Raw genomic sequence first — 26,123 nt, 5'->3', positions numbered from 1 at the left:
GTCCCATTGAGATAGAAGAGCTCTTCTTCCAGGGAGTCCAGGTCAAGTGAGCAGCACAGATTGTACAGATATATAAAACTCACAACATAATCTAAAAGTTAAAAGGGGGTAATTAAAGGAGGGTTTTAAAAAGATATAATAAAGTGCACAAGTATAAAGGTCATACCAACAAGATCCTAAATCTGAACCCCTCAAAAAGGTGATGCAAAACAACAACATGTTTCTTTCATGATGGTCCATCAAATGCCCTTGAATGTGTTTAAGAAGAGAGTGTCTGTAGAGAAATTAAATATCCTTGTGAGGTAAAAAAAAAACATACCCACCTAAAAATGTGCTTTTTCTGTGTGGTTTGTAAGGTTAGGGTTAGAATTTGGTTTAGGGTTAGGCACTTAGCCTGGTTTGTGTGTGTGTGCGTTCAAGGTATTAATCATGTTGTGGGGACCTACATCGTTTTACATAATCACATTACGGTGACATTACGAACAAGTCCCCATCATGTAAATGATTACATTTTAAGGTAATGGACATGGTTAGGTTATGGTTAGGTTAAGGTTAGGTTTAGGACAGCAGGAGTTATGGTTAAAGTTAGAGTAAGTGTCCGGGAAATTAATGTAAGACATTGTTATGTCCTCTGAAGTGATGGAAACCAGACTATGTGTGTGTGTTCTTGTATCTATATCTTTGTCAGGACTGTCTTGGTTTTATGGTTCCTAATGTTGTGTGTGAGAGAGAGGCCTGAGGGCCAGGAGTGCTGAATTCTGCACAAGATTATCATTCAGTTATGAGGAGAAAGCTGAAATCCTGCTGGATCTGCTGGGAAACGCCATCGGGCATTAACACACACACACACACACACACACACACACACACACACACACACACACACACACACACACACACACACACACTGTCTGGTGATCTTTTAAGACCATGTCATATGCCATTACAACCATTACATAATTAGGCCGCACTTGTTTTCCCAAACATTATCTTAAACCCACCTCCTTCTCCCCACGTCTGTTTATTTGTACCACTGTGCGCCGCCTCCTTCTCAACACTCCTATACAATAAAGTATGAAAGCCTTTCATAACCAGACTGTGTGCATTATACAATCCTGCAGATACTTTGAAGTTGCACTTGCCAAACTGCTGCATGATCCCAGTATTTGGGGGCCACATATTCACAAAATAGCACTTTAACGGCATGAGAGCAATTCACAGAGAAAAATATTTAAGCCGCCCCCAAGTTCTGTCAGTCAGCGATTCATTTTCCAACTGGGATTTAATGCCTTACACACACACACATGCAGATATTCTTCTCAGGACTCTCATTGACTTTTATTTCTTTAGACAGCCTAAACAAAGCATTTAGGCTGCCAAACACATTCAAATATAACCCCTAAACCTACCCCTAACCCTTACCAGTTCCTCAGACATTAGGTTCTGTCGCATTAGAACCAGGTTTTGGACTCCATTGAGAACTACTGGTCCTGGCAAGGTCAGTGTTTATGCCAGAAAAGGACCTACACACACACACACATGCATGCGTACTACCCTTCATAATGGTCCTGTAATGACTGCAGCATGTGTTCAATTCCATTTGCTGCATCTTTTCAGATGTTAGGAAAAAGTGAAAAGGACATACATTGTGTAAAAGCCTCTAACACACACACACACACACACACACACACACACACACACACACACACACACACACACACACACACACACACGATTGTATAGCATTCATAGTGAGAACATTCCTTGACATAACGCCTTCCCCCTTACCCTAACCTGAAGCATCCCAACTTAGTGCATAACCCTAACCTAGACCTAATTCTAACCCTAACTCTAAAACCAGGTCTTAACCCTGAAAAATACATGTTAGTGGTGTGAGAATGTGAGGACCAGCCAAAATGTCCTCACTTCCTTAGGTATACACGTTTTGTGGTGCTCACAAAAATGCCCAAACAAGAACACACACACTATACTCATCTGCCACATTATTAGGTACAGAGGACGCCTGACACATTGAGCTTCAAAATCAAGGCCCTGCAGCATGAAGTGAGTGCAGCCAGCAGGCTCATCAGCGCCCCCTTCCTCTACATACTGGACTACATCTACACCTCCAGCCTCACCTGATAAAGTTGTCAGTGTCACAGCCTCCTGCCCAGGTACCTGAGTCTGTGAGCTCCAACTCACTCATAGAAAAAGCCTCATAAACTCTGAACTCTCTCCCTGCACTAACTGAACTGACAGATCAGATGTTAGAAGCAGGTGTACCTAATAAAGTGGTTTTATATAGGATACACTGCAAAGTGAAAATCCCATATCCCCATCAACCAGTATTTGGATTAAATTAAGTAAAATCCCCAAAACATGGACTTCTGTTGAACAAACTTTAAGCATCATTTTTCTTTTTCTTTTTTTTTTTGCCTAGTCTCTAACGTCTCCTCCATCCTGATTCTTTGATGTGTCTATAATCCCCTCACACATCTTCTCCAGCTATATTTGGCTTTGGAGCTCCATAAACTAATCCTCCATTCTTCACAGTAACAAAACACTTTGAATTGGCTTGGATTACGCCAGCGCACATTCTCCGTCTCGCTGGCTGGATAAAGAAAGAAAAAGAAAGAAAGAAGGAAGCAAGGAGGTGCAGCAGCAAAGAGAAATTAAAAGTCATGCAGTTGAATTCTCTCTCTCTCTTTTTTTTTTGCCTCCATCCGTTTCCTTTCACACAGAGAATTTGTGGGTCTAATGAAGTGAGCAGGGATTTGTGATGGTGTCAGTGTTTTCACACGTGCCTGTGTGTGACTGAGGAGCTGCTTATGTGTTTGGGATTTATGTGAGTCAGCTGCAGGGGCAGAGTCCTGGGAGGATTAGACCCCCCAACCCCCAAACACCCACCACAGTGCTTTGTCCCATCACCTCTGCAGAGCTTTCACTATTTACAGCAGAACAAACTCTATGTATATGTTAACTGCGTAACTAAAAGATGTAAACTGATGTTTGCTACATTCTCCATCAGAAAACTGAGGTAGCGTTTAGTTGTATACAGCAGCAGTGCAGGGGTGGGTGGAGAGAAGAAGTATTTATACTGTCAAACTACTGGGGTTTTTTGAGCAAGTAGAAATCACTTTAGAACCGGGATCTGAACTGGGGTCACAGCTTCTTGCTGTGAGGCAACAATGCTAGTCACTTCACCACCGTGTGGCCCTGTAAATCATTACCAAAAGTCCCATCGAGACTAAAATGCAGTACATGGTATAGAGCACACACACACACGCACGCACGCACGCACGCACGCACGCACACACACACACACACACCAGCTCTCGACCCAGCGGCGAAACACTGACCCACTTCTCCCTCCGTCTTTTCACCAGGCTCTGGTGCTTCCTGGTGGGCAGTGACCGAGCAGTGGCTGGAGCCTGGAGCCTGAAGCCTGGAGGAGGGTGAGGGTGAGGGTGGATCATAGTGGCTGCTGCAGCCTCTAGACGATGGAGGTAGTGACTGTCATTGACTGAGTTACTGATGCTTCAGAGGGCAGAGAGTGTGTGCGTCTGTGCCTGTATTTGTCTTTATGACCTTTTCTGGTGCAAACACTGTCCTGAGTTGTCAGGACCAGTAGTTGCCAAGGAGACTAAAACCTGGTCCTAATGAGACTGAACCCTTATAAGGAACTGGTTAAGTTTAGGGGTAAGGACTTGAATTGTGATCCTAAGAAGTTTCCTAAGAAGACGAATAGCTTCACAAATCTGTGAATGTGTGTGTGTGCATGTGACATAGTAAACAAAGACTTATTGTTGTTTGGTCCTCTGCTCATTGAATGTTTTCACATGATGGAGTACGTGCGTCTATGTCAGCTGACAAAAGAGAATGTAGTGACCCTTCCATGGCTCTATGTTGCCAGGACTATGTTTCATTCCATTTTATATATACAGTATTTGAGTATTTTCTTCATCAGCCTAACAATAACTGTTAAAGACAGAATTTAGGACATCATATAACCAGACAGCATCAGAATCACATGTGTCTTATTTTAGCTTCAATTTTACAAAATGACATCATGTTTGGTTGATGTGAATCTCATGATTGGGACTATTTACTCCACAGGAAAATGTTTATAGATTTTATGAATCAAGTAAAAAGTCGGATCATTTACTCAAACAGATGATTTTTTGCAACCAGTAGAGTCGCCCCCTGGTGGACAGCTGCTACTTACTAGGCTACATCATAATGTAATTTAATGGTCAAAAGGTTGAAATTTAAATGAGAAGCACCCTTACTGAAGTAAAACACCTTAGAAGTGGACAGAAATAGTGGTTTTTAAAGGTTAACAGGATTAAATCTCACCAATAATGACCATTTACGCCATTAAATTAGGACAATATTGCCAGTTTTTGTTTTCTTTCTCCTGCCACTTACTCTCTCCTCTCTCTGAGGGCATCCAGGGCCTTGTTTCTATGGAAACGGCACTCTCAAGAAAACGGAAAAAGGAAGGGACAGGAAGAGATGCTGAGACGACAGAAGAGAAAAGCCTCTTTGTGCGCTTCGAGGCTCTCAGAGCAAATTGACCTGCAGACAATATAGAGAGTTAACCACACACAGGAGTGTGATATAGAACCAGTGGCTCGTACATAACAACACTCTTTAGGTACAGCTTCTTCAGGAAATACATTTTCTACGCTGTGGGACTAGGTGGTATCGACTAGCTTTTTAGGATCACTATGATTTATGAATTCAATTAGAGACAAACATGTTAGATCACATTATGTATTCAGAGAGCAAGTGCCGACATGTGCACGCACACTCACACGCTGAATGTAAAACCCAGAGTAAAGCTGGGAAACTGGCTCCTCATCTCGTCCTTCACAACATCCTCTGTACATTCACTGTAACTCCTCTGCATAACCTTAATCAGTTCTGCAGAAATTAGGTTCTGCCTCATTAGGATCTGGTTTTGGTCTTCATGTGGACTACAGGTCCTCACAAGGTCAGCGTTTACACCAGAAAAGGTCCTAAAGAGAGAGGAGAGAATTGCACTCAATTCTGTCCAGGAAAATTGAATTGCCGCTCCTAAATAACCTGATTATAAAGCGCCTTGCTCTCACACTGGGGCAGTGTCGCTTAATAAAGCTAAGTGCATCGACATGCTTGTGCCCACACACACACACACACACACACACACACACATACATCAACCTTCTGAGTGTCAAAGTTTCGCTCAAAGATCAAGAGTAATAAATAAACATCAACTGAAGCTGCAGAGGGAACAATCATCACAGAATCTGATTCTGGGGCAGAAATCAGCTCAAATCAACAACATCAACACACTATCTGACGTCATCCTAATTTATCAATGTATTTTCTATACACTGTCTAAAGTACTGAATGGAAACATTAAAACAGACCCTTTAACAGTAATTCCTGGTGTTATAGACCCTGGTATAGGGACAACATGATTGGAGTGTAATGAAATAACTTTTTTGTTGTCTTCTGTCACAGAGACCAATTCTGCTGAACTGGGAAAAAAGAAACAGCTCCTTCTCATGCAAACTGGATGTGAGAAATGACAATTAATTTAGATCTAGATTAAAATGATCAAATCTATCTATCGATAAAGGTAGTTGTGAGTAAACAGGACAGATTAGCAACCACAAGAAACACTTACGAACACAACATTTAAACGTGACTATTTTAGCAAAGCTAACGTTTCTGCTAATTTTAGAACATTACTGTTATCATCAATTTAAAGAAGCTAACAAAGCTAACAGTCGTCACGGTTTAACACGTCACTACTGTTAGTATCACTTTAAACAAGCTAACAGTCGTTACTGTGTTACTACTGTAAGCATAACTTTGAAGAAGCTAACATGTAATGGTTTCATGTGTCATTACTGTCACCATCAATTTAAAGAAGCTAACAAAGCTAGCAGTCATTATGGTTGCTAACAGAAAGTCACTTCCATTTGCAACATTTTAAAAGAAGCTAAGTCATTATGGTTAAATGTGCCACTACTGTTAGCGTCACTTTGAAGAAGCTAACTGCCATTATGGTTTATGTGTCACTAATGTGACATTCACATTAAAGAAAGTAATATCATGTTTAATGTGTTAGTGTTAGCATCACTTAAAAGAAGCTAATAGGTATCACTACTGTTACAATTAGCATAACTTCGAAGAAGCTAACATGTCATCATTAAATGTTTCACTACAGTTAGCATCATTTTAAATAAGCCAATACTTGAATCTCAATGAAGTGAGATATTTGATAATAATAAACGTATTTATTAACTGAATTTATAGCGCTCCATACAAATGTGGTCACAACTGTTCAGGTTAATCAGAGAATGATAAATTGTACTTCACAGCGTTACTGCAATATGAAAGACAAAAAACATGAAGAAACACCACGTAATGGTGGAATATGGTTATTAGATCACATGAGACAATTTAACGTATTTTGGAGAAAAGCTTTGTGGAAAATACAACCCACATGTGACTGTAAAACCAGTTGAGTTGCATTAAGACAAAGGATCAAAGACACCGTTATAAATTCTTATTTTTGGTAAATTCACGTGGAGCCGGGGTCACCAACGTGGTGCCCGCGGGCACCTGGTAGCCCGCAGGCAGCCAATACGGTGCCCGCGGGCTCACTTCACTTCACCTCACTTGCATGTATCCGTATGATCGCTCAGTAAAATATCTTTGATATTGTTTATAAAAACTGGTAATCGTTAGGAGTAATCACTGGAATGAATGTGTATGCAGTTGAATGCATAATATTAATCATTTAAATGGTAAACAAACAAAAAAATATTATATGGTAGCCCTCCATATTATTTTTTACCCTTAAGGTAGCTCTCTGTCTCAAAAAGGTTGGTGACCCCTGACGTGGAGGATAAAACGATAGAAGACAGATGGATGATCAGACTTAAACAGCATGTGATGTCTTTAAGGGAAAGTGAGGAAACAGAGACATGAGCACCTGTAATGTGATGATGATGAGGTGAAATTGCAGCTCTCTAGCGCCATCTGGTGTCTGACTGTAAAACCTACACGTTATCATGATCCCTAGGGACCACAACCACTATAATCTGACAGAATCTAGATTCTCTCCTTATGACTTTCAAATTGTCATTATAATTATATCTATCTATCTATCTATCTATCTATCTATCTATCTATCTATCTATCTATCTATCTATCTATCTATCTATCTATCTATCTATCTATCTATCTATCCATCTATCTATCTATCTATCTATCTATCTATCTATCTATCTATCTATCTATCTATCTATCTTAGGAAAAAAAGGGAAACTGAAAAGTGAAAGTGATCAGGTAACCTGTTACTTTAAAAGTGAGAGGAGGACTTGTCTGGTCTGCCATCTGGAAAGCCATGTTACTCTATTCTGCAGATCTTTTAACCATTAATCATTCATTATGTCCGTCCTTCCTCTGGAGAGAGAGAGAGCACACTGCTGCTGTGGTGATATCCACGGACATCCACAGTCTCCACCTTTTGCCCTCTGACCAGGTAAGAAAACCTTTAAATATGTTTGTTTTACATTTCTATATTATTATTATTATTATTGTATATGACTATATCATAAATTCAAGGTCATTCATTATAAATCAAGTGTGTAATAATGCCCAACAAATTGTATCAAATGTTTTCATTCAGACAGCAAAAGTGGGACACGTGATCATCATCATCACTCTCACAGGTGTGTGTGTGTGTGTGTGTGTGTTCTGTCCAGGATTTAAAGGACCACATGTGATCCAGCTCCAGGAGCATGAGAAGCTTCACTGAGGCTCCATAGCTTTAAACACAGGAGAAGAACAAACCTGATCACTTCAATCAAACAAACAAACAAACAAACAAACAAACAAACAGCGGCCATGCTTCCAGCGCAGGAAGCAGCCAAGATCTACCACACCAACTACGTGCGCAACGCGCGCGCCATGGGCGTGCTGTGGACCGTGTTCACCATCACGTTCGCCGTCATCACCGTGGTGGTCTTCATCCAGCCTTACTGGATCGGGGACAGCGTGAACACGCCTCAGGCCGGATACTTCGGCCTCTTCCACTACTGCATCGGGAACGCGCTCACCGCGGAGCTCACGTGCAAAGGGAGCGCGCTGGACTTCGGCTCCATCCCGTCCGGTGCCTTCAAGACGGCCATGTTCTTCGTGGGCATCTCCATGCTGCTGGTGGTGGGGAGCATCGTGTGCTTCAGCCTGTTCTTCTTCTGCAACGCGGGGAGTGTGTACAAGATCTGCGCGTGGATGCAGCTGGCCTCCAGTGAGGATAGAGCAGGGTTTGACCACTAGTTAGTTTAGATTAGCCTTTTCTGAGCTTAAAGATGCAGTACGTAACTTTCACTCAGTGTTTTTATTTATTACTCTACCTCCGTTTGCTGCTTCCTCCATCTGAAAAAGCGAAACAATCAAGTCTCACTGAGCGAGCGTTTGGGTGTATACAGCAGTAGAGTAGATGTGGGAGGGAGTCAAGAAGCATAGCCCAAGCATTCAAAAAAAAATCACTTCCTGTGTGCAGCGTGGGAATGTCACTGGGAAAATCACTGTCTTCCCTTTTACTTTTTGTCTATTTTTCTCTCCTCTCACAGTAAGAAGATACACAGGTAAAAACATGTTTGTAACCAAATAACAAGAATATTTTAACTTAATTGAAGGAACAATTTTAACTTGAAAAACTGATAGAAAATCAGCTGAAATTACTTAAAGGGGACATTACGCTAAATCAAATCATTTAAATCCTTATATTTGGGACTCTGTCCCTATCAGACAGCAAAGTGTGAAAAAAAAATTACTTTGGTCAAAAATGGAGGTTTTTGTGGTCCTCCTCAGTCTAAGTTCAGGAGATGAAACGCGATGTTGACTTCCGCGCTCATTGGGACGTCACAATGTGCTAGATTCCACTTTTACGCTTTGTCCGTAAAAGTGGCGAGAGTGCTGGCAACAGTATTCGAAAACCGCAAGTCTGCGAAAAGTTCTATTCTTGGCTCCACAGTGCAGCACAGAGTTCTACACAAACTTCCAGCCTCAGAGGATTTATCTGTCCAGTGGATACATGTTATATATGACAGCAATGTGCCTGCTAGAGCCTGCAAATGATCACTTTTCCAAATGCTAACTGCTGTTAGCTCCCAGTAGCCTCTGTGGCTGATGTCATTTCCTGTCCCTTAAGTTTCGTTTTACTTTTTTTTAAGGTGGACCTAAAGAGATACTACTAAACAGAGCGTTCTGAACAGGGCTGTTTTGGCAGGGTGATTGAACTGCTGTGGTGCTTCATCCTTATGGTATTTTGACCAAAGCATGTCACAGACCTGTTCATTAGGACATCAGGGAACTAGTTTAACTTGGAGAAATAGGAAATAATATGAGTCCTTTAAAGGATATGTTCCACAGCACTATAATAATCCACATTGTGTGAACTTATTTGACTGTAACAGACATTTGTTTGCGCTGTTGCGTGTCACAGCCCATAAATTCTCAAATCATATATCATATGCAATTCCACCAAAGATTCTGATGACTGAGAACCTTCACCTTCACTAAAGAACTTAATCTGGTAACATCTGTAAAACACAGAGACATGAAATCTGACACCTGTGAACAGGAGCTGCTTCATCCTGTGAACTAGCTGAGGCATGTCCTCGTCTCCTTCCTCATACCAACACACCTGCTCCACGTCTGTGTGTGTGTGTGTTTGAACATGAAAGTCATGCTTCTATCCTGCAGCCTAATTGTTTTCATGTGTCATCAGCTTTCCCCAGTGTGTTTGGAAGTCAATGAGAAAGTGAGAGAGTGTGTGTGTGTGTGAGGCTCAGAAAGTGAAAGTGAGATCAGTGTGTGTGTGCTAATGTTTCTCCTTGTCACCTGATCGTTTAACATGGCTCTTCATACAGAGATGAGTCCAGCTGTCTCTGCTGAGTCAATAATGAATGAACAAGTTTACCTTTCTGGAGTTGCTAGGCAACACACACACACTTATTTATTTATTTCTGAATCCTTCTCTATTTAAATGTAGGAAGTTTATCATTATAAAGCACTTAAAAAACACATCTATAATCATTTTTTTTCCAAATTAGCAAATTAGAGTGTAGCATTTAGGACTGTTCATTGGCAGAAACTGAATATACTACCCATAAATATGTTTGTTTAAAGCTGTAGTACGTACATTTAAATATAAACCAATCACTGTCAAGAGTTCACACAATGCTGATTATCAGCTCCACGCGACACTGCGTTTCTCAGTACAGCAGTGATTTGTTTTCTCGTCGTCCGGTGACATTCCCTCGCCACATAAGAAAGACGCGTTTACTTTACGCCACAACTAACGCTACTGAAACGAGACGGCATGGAGAGGTTGGAATGTGGAAGAGTTGTCTCGTCCTTTCTGAAAGCTCTGCAGACTCATTTGAGGAGTGGGGGGAAAGTCTGATGTCACCGAATGAAAACACCAGGAAGCATCCATGAAAAGTTTTCCTCCTAATCCTCATAGTGTGTTCACATTGGACGCAAATGTCCAATGTTTACATACAAGATCAATGCACAGACGAGATACACCATCATTTTGTAAATGTTTCTTCTTTTTAGACCAATAGTGACATGGGCTTTAATCATTCGGTACCTAAGAAATCTCACATGGTACAGATGGTGCCAAACTGTGCCAAACGAGAGAACACTTTGACATCTCTTTACTAAAACCTCTGTCATTTTACTCTGCTTCACTTTAGCAGCATCAGACTTTGCACAGCTCGTGTCCACGTTACATGACCTCCATGTGCTTTTAAGCTCCTACTGCATATTTTAAAGGTGATGCTTTAAAATGCAATATTTCTTTTGACGAGAGAAAAAAATATTTATTTTATGCTGTGTTCCATGTGCATTTACTCGGACACTGTGGCATCTACAGCATCTAAAGTGTTATCTTTATTTCGATACCAAGATAATCCACATAGGCCTTGTAACTGCAGAGATGTACTCTATTTAGTTTGGGCATGTCATTTTCGAGCAGGGACTCCAAAAAGAGGGTCAGGGAAGAAGTGGTTAAATAAAGAAACATCAAAACATCATTCTGTCCCTGACCTAAAACCCAACACTGTAAGTAGCATGTCTCCCTCCGTCAGGTACGTGTATGGTGATTGGCTGTATGATCTATCCTGACGGCTGGGATTCAGACGAGGTGAAGCGAATGTGTGGCCAGCGAACCGACAAATACACTCTGGGCAACTGCACCGTGCGCTGGGCCTACATCCTGGCCATCATCAGCATCATGGACTCACTGGTCCTCTCCTTCCTGGCCTTCAGCCTGGGCAGCAGACAGGACAAGCTGCTGCCTGAGGACTTCCAGGTGGAGGGCAAAGGTACGAGACTTCACTCCCAAGCCTGACAAATAACCCATACAGTTACAGTAAAGCTGAAGCTACTCTGACTGTTAGTCTTTATATGTGGTTATGTTAAATGAGAAAAGTTACATTAGATCTAAGAGTAAGCAACTACTCGCCCTGTTAAAGCATGCACACGTCGCACAACTTATCAGTTATTATCACCAGCATCATTAATGCTTGTGCTTCTTGATTTAAAATGTAAATTAGACATGTCAATATGTCACAGTCTGGATTTAATTCTATTTTAACTTCATGCTGCCCCTTTTTCTCCCCCTCAACTACAGATAACGCATAGGTGCCACGTGGTGGACGACAGTGACCAGAGCTGGACAGGAAGTGGAAAAGGGGAGCAATGTTGACTCAAGGGGCTTAAAGTCCTGAGACATTTACACACATGTACACCTGTCCAACTGACACAACTGAGCATCAGAATGAGGAAAGTGGAATTAAGTGACTTTGAACGTGGCTTAATTTGATTTTCACACACACACACATCTAGTTTTCACACAGAACGGATCAGAAAAAGAGAAAAATACCCAGCGAGCAGCACTTTTTCTGGGTAGAAAATGCCTCGTTGATGCCAGAGTTCAGAGAATGACCCAAGATGGTTCAAGATGACGTAGAGAAATTACCACTTGTTATAACCAAGATATGAAGGAGACCATCTGTGAACACACATGACAAACCATGAAACAGGAGTCCAGCAGCAGCAGAACACACCTGCTGCTACTTTAAGTGTCCTGTGTACCTAATAAAGTGGCTGTCAACCTCAAACTCCAACTACACTTGGATTTTCCAGTCCTGAACTTAATACAACTGTACTTACACCCTAGAGTATTAACTAGGGCTGCAATGATTGATTACAAATTAATTTTTGTAATTGATGATTTTTTTTCAATAGATAAAATACATTTACAAAAGAATGTTCAGCTTCTTAAAGGGACACAGTGTAGTATTTATGGGTTTATATAACCCAAAATCCACTCTTTTATACGTATTATGTGCTCCTGCATTGTCTAGTCGCTGTATAATAGTTTTTGTTTCATTTTCGTAGTGTTTCAAAAAGTCATGTAAAATAACATGGTCCCGGGCCGCGGTTGCATAGCCACTGTTAGCAGCGAGACGCCATGTTTCTGCTGGAGCCTGTATAGACAAACGCGAGAGAACAAATCAAGCGTCGCTTTACTTGTAGCAGAAGTCCCGCCTCCACTCTCTCCGCTTCGTCTGCTACGGCCGCGGTAGCTCGCCCTCTCCCTCACCTCACGAACCTCATCTGCTGACACGGAGAAAGACAACGAGGACGACATTTGACAGGCTGAGGATACCGTATCGCTCAGGGAAGGGAGGGGGTGAGCAGAGGAGCAGTTCTTTGTTGTAAATTTCAGCCTCTCCTCTAGATGGCACTATAAACTACTTAATTCACCTTTAAATGTTAATATTCTGGTTTCTTCATCTGAACAAAACACCTATTAATGGAGACAATTCTAAACATATTAATCAGTTAATTTTATATAAATAATCACTAGTTGCAGCCCAAGTATTGATTACAGATTAAAGGTAAAGTTGCTCCTAACATTAACATTTATTTTAAATGGTGTCGCATCAGTCTTATTTTGAAATGTTACGAGTTTAACGGGTCATCTTAACTCACAATTCTTTGAAAAATGAAAAAAAACAACAAATGGTTTTACAATGTGGAGTTCATGATAGATTATGATTTTATAATTTTTTTTAATTCTCTCTCCCAAACAATAACTAGTGATGATTCTGATGAAACTGGTAATAAAAATGTGTTGAGACGATACATGAGGCAAAATCAGTCCACATAAGATTTTGAAAAATATTTATTCTTATTGCCCACAGAAAAAAAATGATGAAATGATGAAAGAGGGAAGACGGGAACAAGAGACTTTGTAGAAAAATAAGAAAAAAAAACAGTTTTGGCGGGAATTCAAAGCAACTGTATTTTTTTTAATTCAACACTTGAAACTTTAACGCTGATGCAGCTGCAAATCGCTTTAATATTCAAGATTTTGTTTTTTAAAAAGTGTAAAAAAAAAAAAGAAGCTTTATAGCTGTTGCTGCCGACGGGTTTTTAACGGAAAGTGTACGAAGCTCACGCTGCAAACAGGAAGAGATTCAAGGCCAAGTCTTTGGTGCACGGTTCTGTTATGTTCTGACACACAGGACGGGAAATCATTCATACTCCACTTGTTACTATAAACGATGCCATATGAAGATAAAAAAGATTCTTTCATGTCCATGAAGTGAATAAATCTGGAATTGTGTTGACTTATAAATGAAAACCTATGGAAACGGAAGGCATGGCTTGATACCCTTTTTTTTTTTTTTTTTACCTATATCACAACATTGAGTGTTTAATGATGCTGATATCGGCACAATAAAGTTGTTTCAAAGAGGTAAAAGCTGCAGAATTTTGACATTTGTGCCGATACATTAACATCCAAACCACCCGACTACATGGAGGACATTTGCAGAATCTGTTGCCCGTGTTTTAGCAAAGCATTTACGTCATTTTAAGAGTTTATCGGATTACACTTTCTATTGTTTCCCCATATCTGATCCAGTCGTTTTGGCCAGAATTGGATTGACAGTGCACGTCGCTGAGGCAAAAACATGTGCATCCCAATCCCGTAGTGCTGTCTGTATACAAATGTACAAAAGTTTTTTTCGGAGGACAAAAGCTATTTTAACATTGCTAAGACAAATACTAAACACCCTACATGCCTTTTTGCGTTACGCATTCATCAAATCTGAGCTATTTGCACACAGTTCGACAGCCAAAAGCATAAATGTTGGCACGGTCTGGCTATGCTGTGATCAAAAAAACATGAAAACAGGATGTGGTTAAATGGTAATCCTCATTCCTATGAACACCCTGCCTTCAGCGTATGTAGACAAGTGCATTTAAATCTACCGGCATTTATTATCTATACTCTAAAATGACAGAGAAGAGGTGCTGAAAAGAGAGAGACGAGAGAAACCAGAGAGACTGCAGCACGTAAAAAACAAAACAGTACAAGAAGAGCCAGAAATGAAGGGAGAAGCCCTCGAGTTCTTTCCATAACCAGTGTAACCTCAGCAGCAGAGTCTCTCTGTCAAAGATCCAGGACACGTGGAGGCAGGAACGATGCAGCTGCACGTTCTCACAGACATGAGTGTGTTTATTTACCGTGAGGGGTTTTCAAGCCCAGGATCTTAAACATAACGTTCACAATAAGAGCGTGGCTGCGCGCACCAGGGACCTCTAGGACTGGAGCCACGGGTGGGAGAGACAGTGGGCAGCTGTGGCTCTACGCTCGGGTACCAGGTCGAGCATCGGCTGCAGGAAGCTGCTGAAACACTGAGCCTCGTCCTTCGCCCACTCGTACTTTTCTACCAGGACATCCATCAGACCCCAGGGTTTCAGCTTGGTGATGTGACGCAGGTCACCTGGAATATATAGGGATTCAAGTTCAATAATTACAGTGTATTCCATACACTTATAGTCACTTTATTATTATTTATTATATCTGTAACAGATAGAATGTCTTCTTTGTTTTAAATCTAATTTGTTTTGTTTTATAGCCCCTTTTTCTCTCTCCATCAAAAGGCCCAGCTTTTGGCCAGGAAATAAGAATTGGTTCTTAATCTGTCCTGCCTGGTTAAATCAAATAATAATTAAAAAATAAATAAACTTGATATCACTTTCAATTGGTAAACCAATATTTTTCAAAAGATGTTGAGAAAATTAAATGAAATACACGTATATCTTGTGAAAAATGTGGCAAATCTGTTTGGGGACCCGACAAAAAAAAATCACTCCGCCTTTGGGAGCCAATCACATGGCAGCAACTCAACTCACCACCTGCTGAGGTTCAAAGCAAGCATCAAAATGGAGAATTAAGTGAATTGAAGTGACTTTGAATGTGACAGGGATCACCAACAACCAGGCCAATATCACTTCCAGCCGTCAATCACACTGGCTTCCATTTGTGTGAGCTGTACTTTGTTATCATCTGCTTTCCTCTAAATGGGAGCATCATTTACAAACTTGACATGATATTGAGAAGCAGACATTAAACGAGTGATTGACACCATTAACTCCTCAGGAAAATGTTTACAGATGTTGTAAATCAAGTGAGAAATGGAAAGTGACACAATTTCCCTGTAGACTTCCATTCAAACCAGTGGAGTCACCCCCTTGTGGCTATTCAGTATAGTCTATTCAGTCAGCCAGCAAAGCAGAGGACAACAACCACTATCCAACTTTATTTATAAAGCACTTTAAAGATAACACAGTTGGCTGTGTGTGTATGTGTGTGCGTGTGTGTCAGTGTCAAATCCCAGGTGTAGAGCTAACCAACAGAACCTGGAGGCAACTGAAGTGTTAGTACTTGAACGCCTTATACAATTACAGTGTTATTTGGACAAGGTTTTCTGTGTACCTAATAAATTGTCTGGTGAGTGTTGGGTGTTTATTTATTATTTAATTAAGCCAGAAACGGCTGCATTGGATTTAATTTACACAATCTGCCTCGAAACTGAGCAGATGGTTGTTTTTCCCAGGAGACGTCAGCTGCTCGAGTACTAACTCAATCCACAAAGAAGCAACAGCCCAAAACATTATGTTAGAGACCTTTTGTGATATTATTTCAGGTTCATAATGCAGCTTGTCTCGCCACAGGCTGATTTGTCCCATCACATACTAATTAGACTGTGGAAGGGCTGCTAGACTGGATAATTAACAGGAAACCTTTGCAGCAGCAGAAGCAGCAGCAGCAGCAGGTGTGTTTACCTTTCTTGGTGAAAAACTCCTTGGAGTATTTGCCTGCCAAAATCAGCTTGCGAGGAACTTTCCCCAGCAGCTCGATGATCAAGGCGATGTGATCTGCAGAGAAACACACAACACACAGATGTTGAAACGCCAAAGTAAACACATCTACAGGGTTGGACTAGATTTACCAGAGGCTTAAATTTAATTAAAACAAGATTTCACTGCAAAAGCAGAACAAACACCAATTAGCGGGTCTTCTCTCTGGAGATTTCACTGTCTGTTTCCTCAAATTAATCTTCACACTCGCTGTTTCATGTCTCTTTTCACTTGTATTTAAAACCCTGATGTCCTGCGTTGTGTGAACAAACCAACGTCTCGGGGACACATGTACTGACCTTCATCTCTGGAGTAGTCCTCACCAGAGTGGGGTTCAAACAGATAATCTCCAGTAGCAAGTTCAAAGGCCTAAAAGGGAAAAAAAATGCAACATTTAAAATGTAATATTTGTACATGTGTCCGGTGTGTCTGTCTGTCTGTGCTTGTGTGAGTTTCACCATGCAGGCCGTGCTCCAGATGTCTGCTGGTGTGCTGTAGCCAGATCCTATCAGCACCTCAAGAGAACGATACTGCCTCGTCTGGATGTCGTCTGTAAAATGTTTATTCTGCGAGAAGAAGAGGGAGAAACTCAGTTAGTTTAAGAGAATCAGCAAAAGTTTTATTCAAGATCTGCTTTATATCCATACAGCTCGAAAAAACTATTTTTAGAAAACAGAACGCAGAGTGAGAAAATGTCACACTTGCATATTTATGGAATTTGATTAAATCAAGTGTATTTGATTAAAACAAATCAATGATTAAACCAATATTTAATTTGCATTTTGTGAGGTTAATTTTTGTTTGCTCAATTCATAAAGTGTTTGCTTCTTAAAAAGTGTTGCTTGATAATATTAACACAAATCTAAATCCATATGTTTTCGCCTCTCTCTTACTCATGTATTCTGTCACTACATTCATTAATATTATTGTGTTTGGAGTCTGTATACGACGGGCAAGCTTTATGCGCATGCTCCACATCTTCTTCTATGTTTTTTTGGGTGTCGCACTGTTACAGCATCACATACAGGTCTGTAGAGCTGAAACAATTTATTAATTATTTTGATAATCGATTGATCAGTTTGAAGCTTTTTTAGCTTCTTAAATAGGTTTTAGCTTCTTAAATGTGAATATTTTCATAGCTCTTTCTTTGCTCAACATTCGACAAGATCATAATTTACAGGTTTGACATACACTGATCAACGGTCTTTAATGTTTTCTGACATTTTATGGACCAATCGATGAATCGAGAAAATAATCGACAGATTAATCGATTACAAAAATAATCATGAGTTGCAGCGCTACAGGCCTCGTATACATTACAGGAAGATTACAGAAGTTTCTTGAACAGAACAAAGAACTAAAGATTGTAGAGGAAAAGTTCAGTTTTTATGCAAATAATCTGAATAAAATCTTATTTCAAAAATACATACTCACTTGTCAGTCCAACTGAAAGTGCACTAAAGCCAAGTCAGACTAATACACCCAGACAATGCAGCTGGAAAGTCTGTGACATAAGTCAATTTGAAATCATCTAATACTGACAAGCGGAAAGGTGGCATATCGCCACCTAGTGTACTGAAGTCAGACACACTTCATTCAAGACATCAGATCAGATTTAAAGCATGGGGATATTAGGCCTATGGAGGGCTTTGAAAGCTTTAAGTTCAGATAAAGAAAAAAAACCTAAACACTTTTTTTGTTGTTATTCTTTTTAGTACTCACCACCCAGCAGGCGTTACCGAGGTCAGCTATCTTGACCTGCAGCTTGTCAGCATTGATAGGCTCCAGAGGGTTTATCAACAAACCACCAGCTGCTCCTGTAACAGAGAAGGAGATGTGGATGGATCAGAGGAAGACGAAAGAGAAGGAGGAGGAGGGAGAGAAACAAGAAAAAATATTAAACATGAAGCAAGTTTGACAGACTGAGATTAAAACCCCCGGTTTCCCATGAAACTTGACGCCTCTTTAAACCCGGCCTTAATCTTCCCCTGTTGTTTCCAGATCTAATCCAATGGGATGTAAGAATAACCATAGAGCATAAATAATGTGATTTTTATCCTATTCATTTAAGACATCATTACACCCCTCACAATATTGATTTGGTGATATTTCGTTATCCTTCCTCGTACAATTCAATAATCCATACGCCAAGGCAAATACCGATATTTGAATTGACAAATTAAGGCACTCTAAAGTAAAGCAGTGGGGACTCCCTACTTCATGTCTCTACATGGCTCAAATGAATGAGGGAAACTTGGGCAGAAGTTACCAGGCCAGGAAGAAGTGGGAGTTTACAGCGAGAAAAATGGTGGAGAAAGCCACGTTAAGAGATGCTGCAACCACATTCAATACATAGACTTTATACTGTTCTCTGTTCCCAATGTTGAGAAATGTTGCACTTTTAACTTTTCGCTAGGGATGCACCGATTAATCGGCCAGTGATCGGAACCGGCCGATTTTCACGTGATCGGCCGAAATCGGTGACCGGCCGATCAGACAGAATATTCCGATTTTAATAAGCCGATCAAAATGCACCCACATCGCGCAGCATCAGCAACACGCGTGCACGCGGCTACACACACATGTAGTAGAGTGTAGGGCTGGGCGGTATACCGGTTCACACTGAATACGTTTTTTTCCGTTATGATATGAATTTTTAATATACGGCTTTCATTCATGTTTATATATTTGTTTCAATCACTGAACGAAGCCTGTCATATTTAAGACAAGAGTCAGGACCTTAAATCACTTGCACAAAACTTTTGATCAGAATTTGTTTGTTTGTCATTTAAACCTGTGTGCGCAGAGAGCACGAGGCATTGTTGGCACGGGGCGGGAGAGAGAGAGAGAGAGAGCGAGAAAGAGAGAGAGAGAGAGAGTGTGAGGTCATTTACTTATTTGTGTGTAGTACTATGTTGTGAAATATGTTTAAACTTAAATAAACTACACATACAGGTAGTGATTCGTCTTTGTATTTTTAGTTGGATATTGGATGTGAACAACATGGTTCCATAACACTGCACTTTTAAGATGTGTGTGAATATTCCACAGCATTATTTAGTTCTATTTTATAGTGGTAATCTGTTCAAAAAGTCACACTTTAAGTTATTATGTTCCATGGTAGCATGTTCAAATGTATCATGACAATTGTTTTTGTATTTTTATATATACTTCTATTTTATAGTGATTCGTTTTTGTATTTTTAGTTGGATATTGGATGTTAACTGATTGTATTTCTATGTTAAAATGTTCTATTAAGGAGAAAAGATGCAAAAATATATATCTTTCTGTATGCTGAAAAGTGGTTTAAAAAATTTAAATCGGAATCGGCTAAAATCGGTATCGGCAGGTCAAACTTCTTGAAAAATCGGTAATCGGCCCCAAAAATGGCAATCGGTGCATCCCTACTTTTCGTTTTGTTTTCTTCAATTAGACAAATATCATGATGTATCGCTATATAACTGTCTTGCATATTGATGATCACAGAATCATTGTACCCTGGACCATGTACCACATATAAACACAGTATCCAATCGCCACATTCATTGATATTTGAGAGGATCATTTAACTTTTTTGATGTGAAAAGACTATATTATATATTTATATTCATTCAAAAAGTGGAAAATATCCACCACTTTGGTGAATGTTACTGGAGACTACCAGTTTTGTGTCACCTCCAATATCTCGATGAAACAATTTATGATATTATCTTCTTGTAGTTCCCATAAAGTCTCCATTGTTACTTGCAGTTACACAGGGTAACCTCCAGGGTTAACTTCAGTTCCTTTGTAGTATCTCAATTGGTTAAGAAACCATATAATAACAGTAACATCAAAAACGTGTTGTGTTTCATATTAATAATAGGTGATTACAGTGTTAATGTCATCAGCGTCAGTGAACCAATAAGCATGCAGCATGTTGTTAACCCCAGATCTAAGTGTCCGTGATTGGCCGTCTTCAGCCATACAGGGAGTTATGACCAGAGATGAAGCTCACCTTACCATGTGTGTCCATTTGCAGCCACTGCCACTTAGGAGAACACACCCATTTTATGCTAATTAGGTCACATGAGACTACGACTAAAGCGTTATTTGTTATAGTTACAGTCAGTGGGCGTGTTTGCTTAAGTGGCTGCAGTTGAACCCTCCCCCCCAAAGGAGAGGAGGATAACACGTGTGTTTGTGTTCTGAAAGAAGTGAAGACTGGATGAGAAGATCTAAGGTGCATGGAATAAAAAATGAGAGCATGAAAATGTGTAATCAATACCCACTATATTGTACACTACACTGTTGTACACTGTAGTTTTATCAGCGATGATTTATGGTTTGTGTGTTAACATAAGAAAAAAGTGGTCACATTAGATCACAAACACTGAATTTAGGAAGAGTTTAAAGAAAAATTGTGACAGGTTAAGCTGGTATTAAACCCTGAAGGTTAACTAGGTTTTATATTACAGCGCCACTCCCTGGTTACTGGCTCAGAGAAGTTGCTATTAATGTGATAGGGTTAAAAAAAAAGCATCTATATGTATACCAACTACCATGACCTATTTTCTTTATATAGCCTGTTTAAATCACTGAAAACAGCAGAGCCTACACTCACTGAGACCCTCCAGCTGAAGCTAGAAAAAGGAAACGATCATCTCAGAAGGTTAAAGACCAAAATGTTTGTGATGAAAAACTGTGAATGTTTAGTCCAAACCACTGGCACAATTCACATAACTTCCCTAGACCCTTACCCTAATGCTCACCAATTCTAAGCCAAGCAAAAACCAAGTCTTAACACTGAAAAAGCCCAACTATTTTGATAAAGGATTACTCAGTTTGAGTGATTTTTCAGCTTCTTAAACGCGAGTATATTCTTGTTTCTGTTATCTGGGTTTTTATTTTCAACTTACCATTCAGGCTATTGTCGTCTTCATCCCCTCCTTTTGCATCTCCTTGAGTGTCCATCTCATCCCCCCTCTTCATCTCTTTCTCCCCTTCCTTTAGCCCTACAGTGTCAGAGTGTGGGCAGAGGGGGGCAGGAAGCTGCTGCAGGTCCACGCACGAGTCCCCACTTGACAAACCGTTACAGGTCTGATGCTCCACTTTGTTGTTTAATGCTTCTTGGGTGTTGTTTTTGTTGTCTTCTGCTTGGTTTGCATTCTGTTGGTCCTCCTCCTGTTGTTCCTCTGTTGATGGCTTGGTCCCATGAATCTCGCTCTCTGGGCTGGTTTCGCTCGGGCTGGTTTCGCTCGGGCTGGTTTCGCTCTCTGGTGTGGAGGCTACGCCGTTGAAGTTCACGTCCATCCCTCTCTCCTCCTGGGCTACATTTTGTTTTTGTTCATCTCCTTCAGGCGTCTGTACGGGTTGACTGTTGGTTGGCATGTCTGCAGACAAAATTTAAAGTTTTAAAGCTGCAGTGCGTAACTTATGGTGATATTTTTTTTTGTATTGTTGTCATTGTTTATTTTGCCTTAACAAATAGAAATGATGCAACATTTTATGCCAAGTCCTGCATCTGAAATGGGCTTCATCAAGCAAAACTATGAGACCTGATTGAGGGTGCGTTTGTGTGTATACACCAGCAGCACAGGGGATGGGTGGGAACAAGAAGCATTGATCCTGTCAAACTGCTTAAGGACTGAGGAGTTGAATTCACTTCTAAAACTTTTTGTGGACGCTTCTTTGTGTTCTCACTCATTCTCCCACCCGTCTACAGCCATCTCTCTTCTTGGTGCAGTGAAATCTTAACACAATATCTAAACTCAACTTAATCAGCTTTGTGTGGAGTCATTTAACAAAGGTGTGAATGGAACATACATTTTATATTATTTTAAAAAGCCCAGTGTGTAAATTCTTTTCATTAAGGGAAAAACTTAAAAAGACAATAGACTATTTACTGTACATCAGGAGCTGGGTCAGCTGACCACCATGTTTTTACAATGGACAAACTAAACTAAACAAGTTTTGATGCACATTTGGAAGGAAAGGATGAGGGATATTTAACTGCAACTTCAGTGAATAAATTCATATACATTTTACACACTGTACCTTTTAAAGATACACGATGAAAAATAAAAAACTTCATCTGATTAGAAATTGTGTGTTCACCTGTGAGAGTGTGGTTGGCGATGTCCTGGAGCGTTGCAGACATGGACAGTGTGGCTGTGGAAGTCGTGTCCTCTGTGGTTTCTGTCGTCGTCTCATCGTCGTCTTCGTCCTCACATCCTTCAGGTGTCCCTCCTCCCTCCATCTCCTGGATCCTTTTCTCCAGCAGCTCTGCCTGTTTCTTTTGCTTCTTCTTCATCTTTTTCTTTTTGTTCTTTGACATTTTGGCCATCTAGGGAACACAATCATGAGTTTACTCTGTGACTTCATTCAAAATGTAATGTACAGTATGCTGCATGTTACTAAATCTGGTGTTAAAGCATGACTTACTGGTTTGGGTGGTGGGGCTGTGCTCACTGTGGGGAAACCGGAAAAATGAGAGGGTTACGCAGGCAAATGACATATGTGGCATATCTGTCGCTTCTCTAAAATTAGTATTCTGCTCGAGTAGATAACTTGATTCACACCAGGCTGAACTAATAGACTGTCTCTGTGGCAGCAGCCAGCTCGGCAGGAGTCACACTCCTCTGAGCAATCTGGTCATTTCCATGGTTAATCCAGACATGACTCATACTGACACACAGCTAAGTGCTCCTATTTTGTTAGGAACACACACACGTTCATGCAGGTATCATTTTGAGGACTCTCACTGACATCCAGAAAGTGTTGTTCCTCAACTTAAGCATAACCAGTTCATGTCTAACCCTCACCTTAACCTAACCACAATTCAAATCTTAGCCCTAAACCTAACCAGTTCCTCAGAAATGAGGTTCTGCCTCATTCGGACCGGGTTTTGACAATTGCAATTATTTTGACAGGAATTGCGATATGGTTCGCAATATCAGAGGGAATTATTATTTTTACATCATTATTCTCAGAAAAAACATATATAAAATTATTAATGTGTGATATTTGTGCAGATCTGTGAGAAACAGGGATGTTTTCTTCAGTCTGTAGAACATGATGTGTACAGATCAAGATAATAATTAATCTAAAATTATATTCTGACATATTTTGGATTTAACAAATATTGCACCTTGTACAGTGGGTTTTATAGTCGATAATTGTTCAGCCCTAGTGTTTAGGTCCAAAAGAGGTAACAAACACACACAACCCAGTTTAAGCTGGGTTTTTTGACTAAACTGGTAAATCACTGACACAATGTTTTTCAATCCTGGTCCTCAGGGACCCCTGCCCTGCTCCAAAATTCAAATGGCTGACTCAAATGGTCAATTCTTCATCAAGCTCTGAATGACCAATTTATTTGAATTACAAGTGTTGGAGCAGGGCAGCATCTAAAACATGCAGGGCAGTGGGTCCCTGAGGACCCAGATTGAGAAGCGCTGCATGCTGAGAGATCTAAACAGCAAACCTCTGGTGTGTCAGCAACATGCGGCTCAAACAGGAGGATTTGATTCAGGGATAGTAGAAGAAAAATGGGGCGGTGACCTGCAGAGCCTGATGGGGGTGCCGCGCCGCTCTTTTGCCACTGCGTCGCTTCAGCAGCCATTTTCTTGATGTAGGGCTCGTTGACCGTCAGCAGAATGTTCTCCGGTTTGATGTCCGTGTGGATGATCTTGCATTTGGTGTGGAGGTAGTCCAAACCCTGCAGGACCTGCGGTGCAGCAGAGATACATCATCAGCTTTTGACAGTGTTTCAACAGTCCAAGAACAAAAACAAAGTCAAGTTTGATATTGTTTTTTTCAAAGACTACTTTCTCTTGTGTTGCTGTACAGTACCTGTCGTATGATGCTTTTAACACAGGGCAGGGGCAGGCCTTGGTAATTTGATTTTATGATCCACTTCAGCAGGTGATATCCCAGCACCTCAAACACCATACACACATCTGAGGACATGCATGGTCAAGGACGAACAAGAAATTAATTCCCTGCTTAATCTATCTATAGATAGGGTTGTCAAATAGAGGAATTTACAAATCTGATACTGATACCAAGGAAAATACTTGATATCAATTTCAACACCATGGTTGGTGTTGAAGGGTCATGAACTTGCTTCATTCAGACAGCTCAGTGTTGTGAACATAAATTAGTGTTTATGTCTTCAGCCGTGTCACTGCTGTGCAAAGTTGAGAACACTGTGGTATCAATACTATTGCAAATAAGCATCTTATTTAATACTAATTTTAGTATCCGTTAGAATCATATAAATTATATTTTGGATAACTTTATCTACAGTAGATGTAATCCAGTAGAATATGAAGATTTTGTTTTTAAGCAGAATCAACTTTCTGTAGAATGGCGAATTCAGTCGTAGTCCAAAATTAGATAATCTGAGACACAGTCAAATCCATTTTCCAGTTATCAACTGCTCAGACTAGATAAAAATCATGAAAAGAAAAAGAGAAAAGGAGTGCTGCTTATCCATGAAAAGCAGAAAAATGGGAAAAACCTGCAATAGCTGAATTAATAAGTGCTTTTTAAGTGCCTTGGTTCTGAAATATTTCACCATGTAACCTCACTGAGTCAATAAAGACACACATTATTGCCGTTTGCAAACACAGAGTTATGACTTTCAACACCTTTCAAGGTGAAATACGCCTCGTCACTGTGCTTCCCTCCCCACAGCAGTGAACTCCAGTTTCCAGAGGAAGTCTGGGCGCAGCGCCTGAGCACACAGCTGGAGACTGGAAAGGCGTGGGAGAGAAAGGGGTGGAGCAGGTGTCAGACTGTGACACTTAAAGTCTGTCAGAACACACAGCTGGGCCAATGTCAGACGGACATCTGTGAGCCGTGAATAGCAGTGTATAGTGTGTATTCGTGGATGTAATAAAAAAATCAGGAGAATTCGATGATTAACATGTCAACACAACTGTCCAATCAAGCTTAGGTTTACGTGAACTTTACAAATGTGGAAAACTGTCCTAAGCTTAGGCAAATCTCTAAGATCAGCTCAATTTTATCCAGGACTAGGGATGTAACGATACATCGTGACACGATTAAAATCGGTAGAAAATGCATGACGATTCGCACCGGTTGACAGAAAAAATTAATCGCGAATGCGAGAGAAGTAGGATATGTTAATTTTCTTCTTTTTTTTTTTTTTGAAATAAGTTACGTTATCTTAAAAAAAAAGCAACTGGTTGGTGACTTACGTCACTACATAGGTACGGGGCATAGAATGAGGGAAGACATGGAGACGATAGGCATTTTGAGATAGAGGATGCACCGAGCTGTTTAAAATCACCTGTGTGGAGGTATTTTAGATTCCCTATATACACAAATACAACCGGTGAGAAATGGACAGACAAAACCAAAACAGCATGTTAATATTGCAAGAGACAGCATATAGCGGCAACACGAGCAACATGCAGCAGCATATTAGCCGCTACCACAGTGTAAGTAACGTTACGCCACCTCGTGAGCTGCCAAACTACAAATACGTCATATCTTAATACACACAGCACATGTTTAGACTCTAAATGGACGATTTCTCGCCTCAAATTATCTTAAAACTGCGTGCCATGACACAGAAAAGTGAGAAACGGCCACTGTTTCAACAACAACAGTCTCTCTCTCTCGGACGCCATTGCTCACTGTAGCCAAAAGCACAACAACCTTGCGTAGCGAACCCTATTGATCGGGCGGGAAATTGCAGTGCGTATCCGTTACTACGACGGAGAAGTATGAAGGCTCAAGCGGTCTCTGTGGTTACGCAGTCGGAGAAGTATAATGTGGCCTTTACTTGTGAGAGTGTTTCTAAAGAAAGGAGGTAT

General features: G+C 40.5%; 2 protein-coding genes across 2 annotated transcripts in view; one reads left to right on the top strand and one right to left on the bottom strand.

Annotated features, from left to right (window-relative positions):
• Window positions 1-7,905: 7,905 nt before the first annotated feature.
• lhfpl5a (LHFPL tetraspan subfamily member 5a) lies at window positions 7,906-11,425 on the top strand (the record flags this gene model as incomplete). The annotated part of the gene is made up of 2 exons (XM_083891958.1): window positions 7,906-8,311; window positions 11,163-11,425. The coding sequence occupies exons 1-2, from the start codon at window positions 7,909-7,911 to the stop codon at window positions 11,423-11,425; spliced, it is 666 nt and encodes a 221-aa protein (XP_083748084.1). The 5' UTR covers window positions 7,906-7,908.
• Window positions 11,426-13,343: 1,918 nt separating this feature from the next.
• The window catches only part of srpk1b (SRSF protein kinase 1b), a gene marked incomplete at its 5' end in the record, with an annotated part of 31,534 nt that continues 18,754 nt past the window's right edge, over window positions 13,344-26,123 (bottom strand). Inside the window, 10 exons of the mRNA XM_083892745.1 lie at window positions 13,344-14,876; window positions 16,222-16,314; window positions 16,596-16,665; window positions 16,755-16,862; window positions 18,019-18,113; window positions 21,195-21,668; window positions 22,393-22,621; window positions 22,720-22,745; window positions 23,839-24,004; window positions 24,130-24,236. Coding sequence (XP_083748871.1) covers window positions 14,692-14,876; window positions 16,222-16,314; window positions 16,596-16,665; window positions 16,755-16,862; window positions 18,019-18,113; window positions 21,195-21,668; window positions 22,393-22,621; window positions 22,720-22,745; window positions 23,839-24,004; window positions 24,130-24,236 — 1,553 coding nt within the window. The 3' untranslated portion in view covers window positions 13,344-14,691. The remainder of the gene's footprint in view (window positions 14,877-16,221; window positions 16,315-16,595; window positions 16,666-16,754; window positions 16,863-18,018; window positions 18,114-21,194; window positions 21,669-22,392; window positions 22,622-22,719; window positions 22,746-23,838; window positions 24,005-24,129; window positions 24,237-26,123) is intronic.

This window comes from Microchirus variegatus (assembly GCF_963457635.1).
Source record: "Microchirus variegatus genome assembly, chromosome: 7".
NCBI lineage: Eukaryota > Metazoa > Chordata > Actinopteri > Pleuronectiformes > Soleidae > Microchirus > Microchirus variegatus.
The sequence above is the reverse complement of the archived record's forward strand: the minus strand, read 5'-3'. Positions and strand labels throughout refer to the sequence as shown.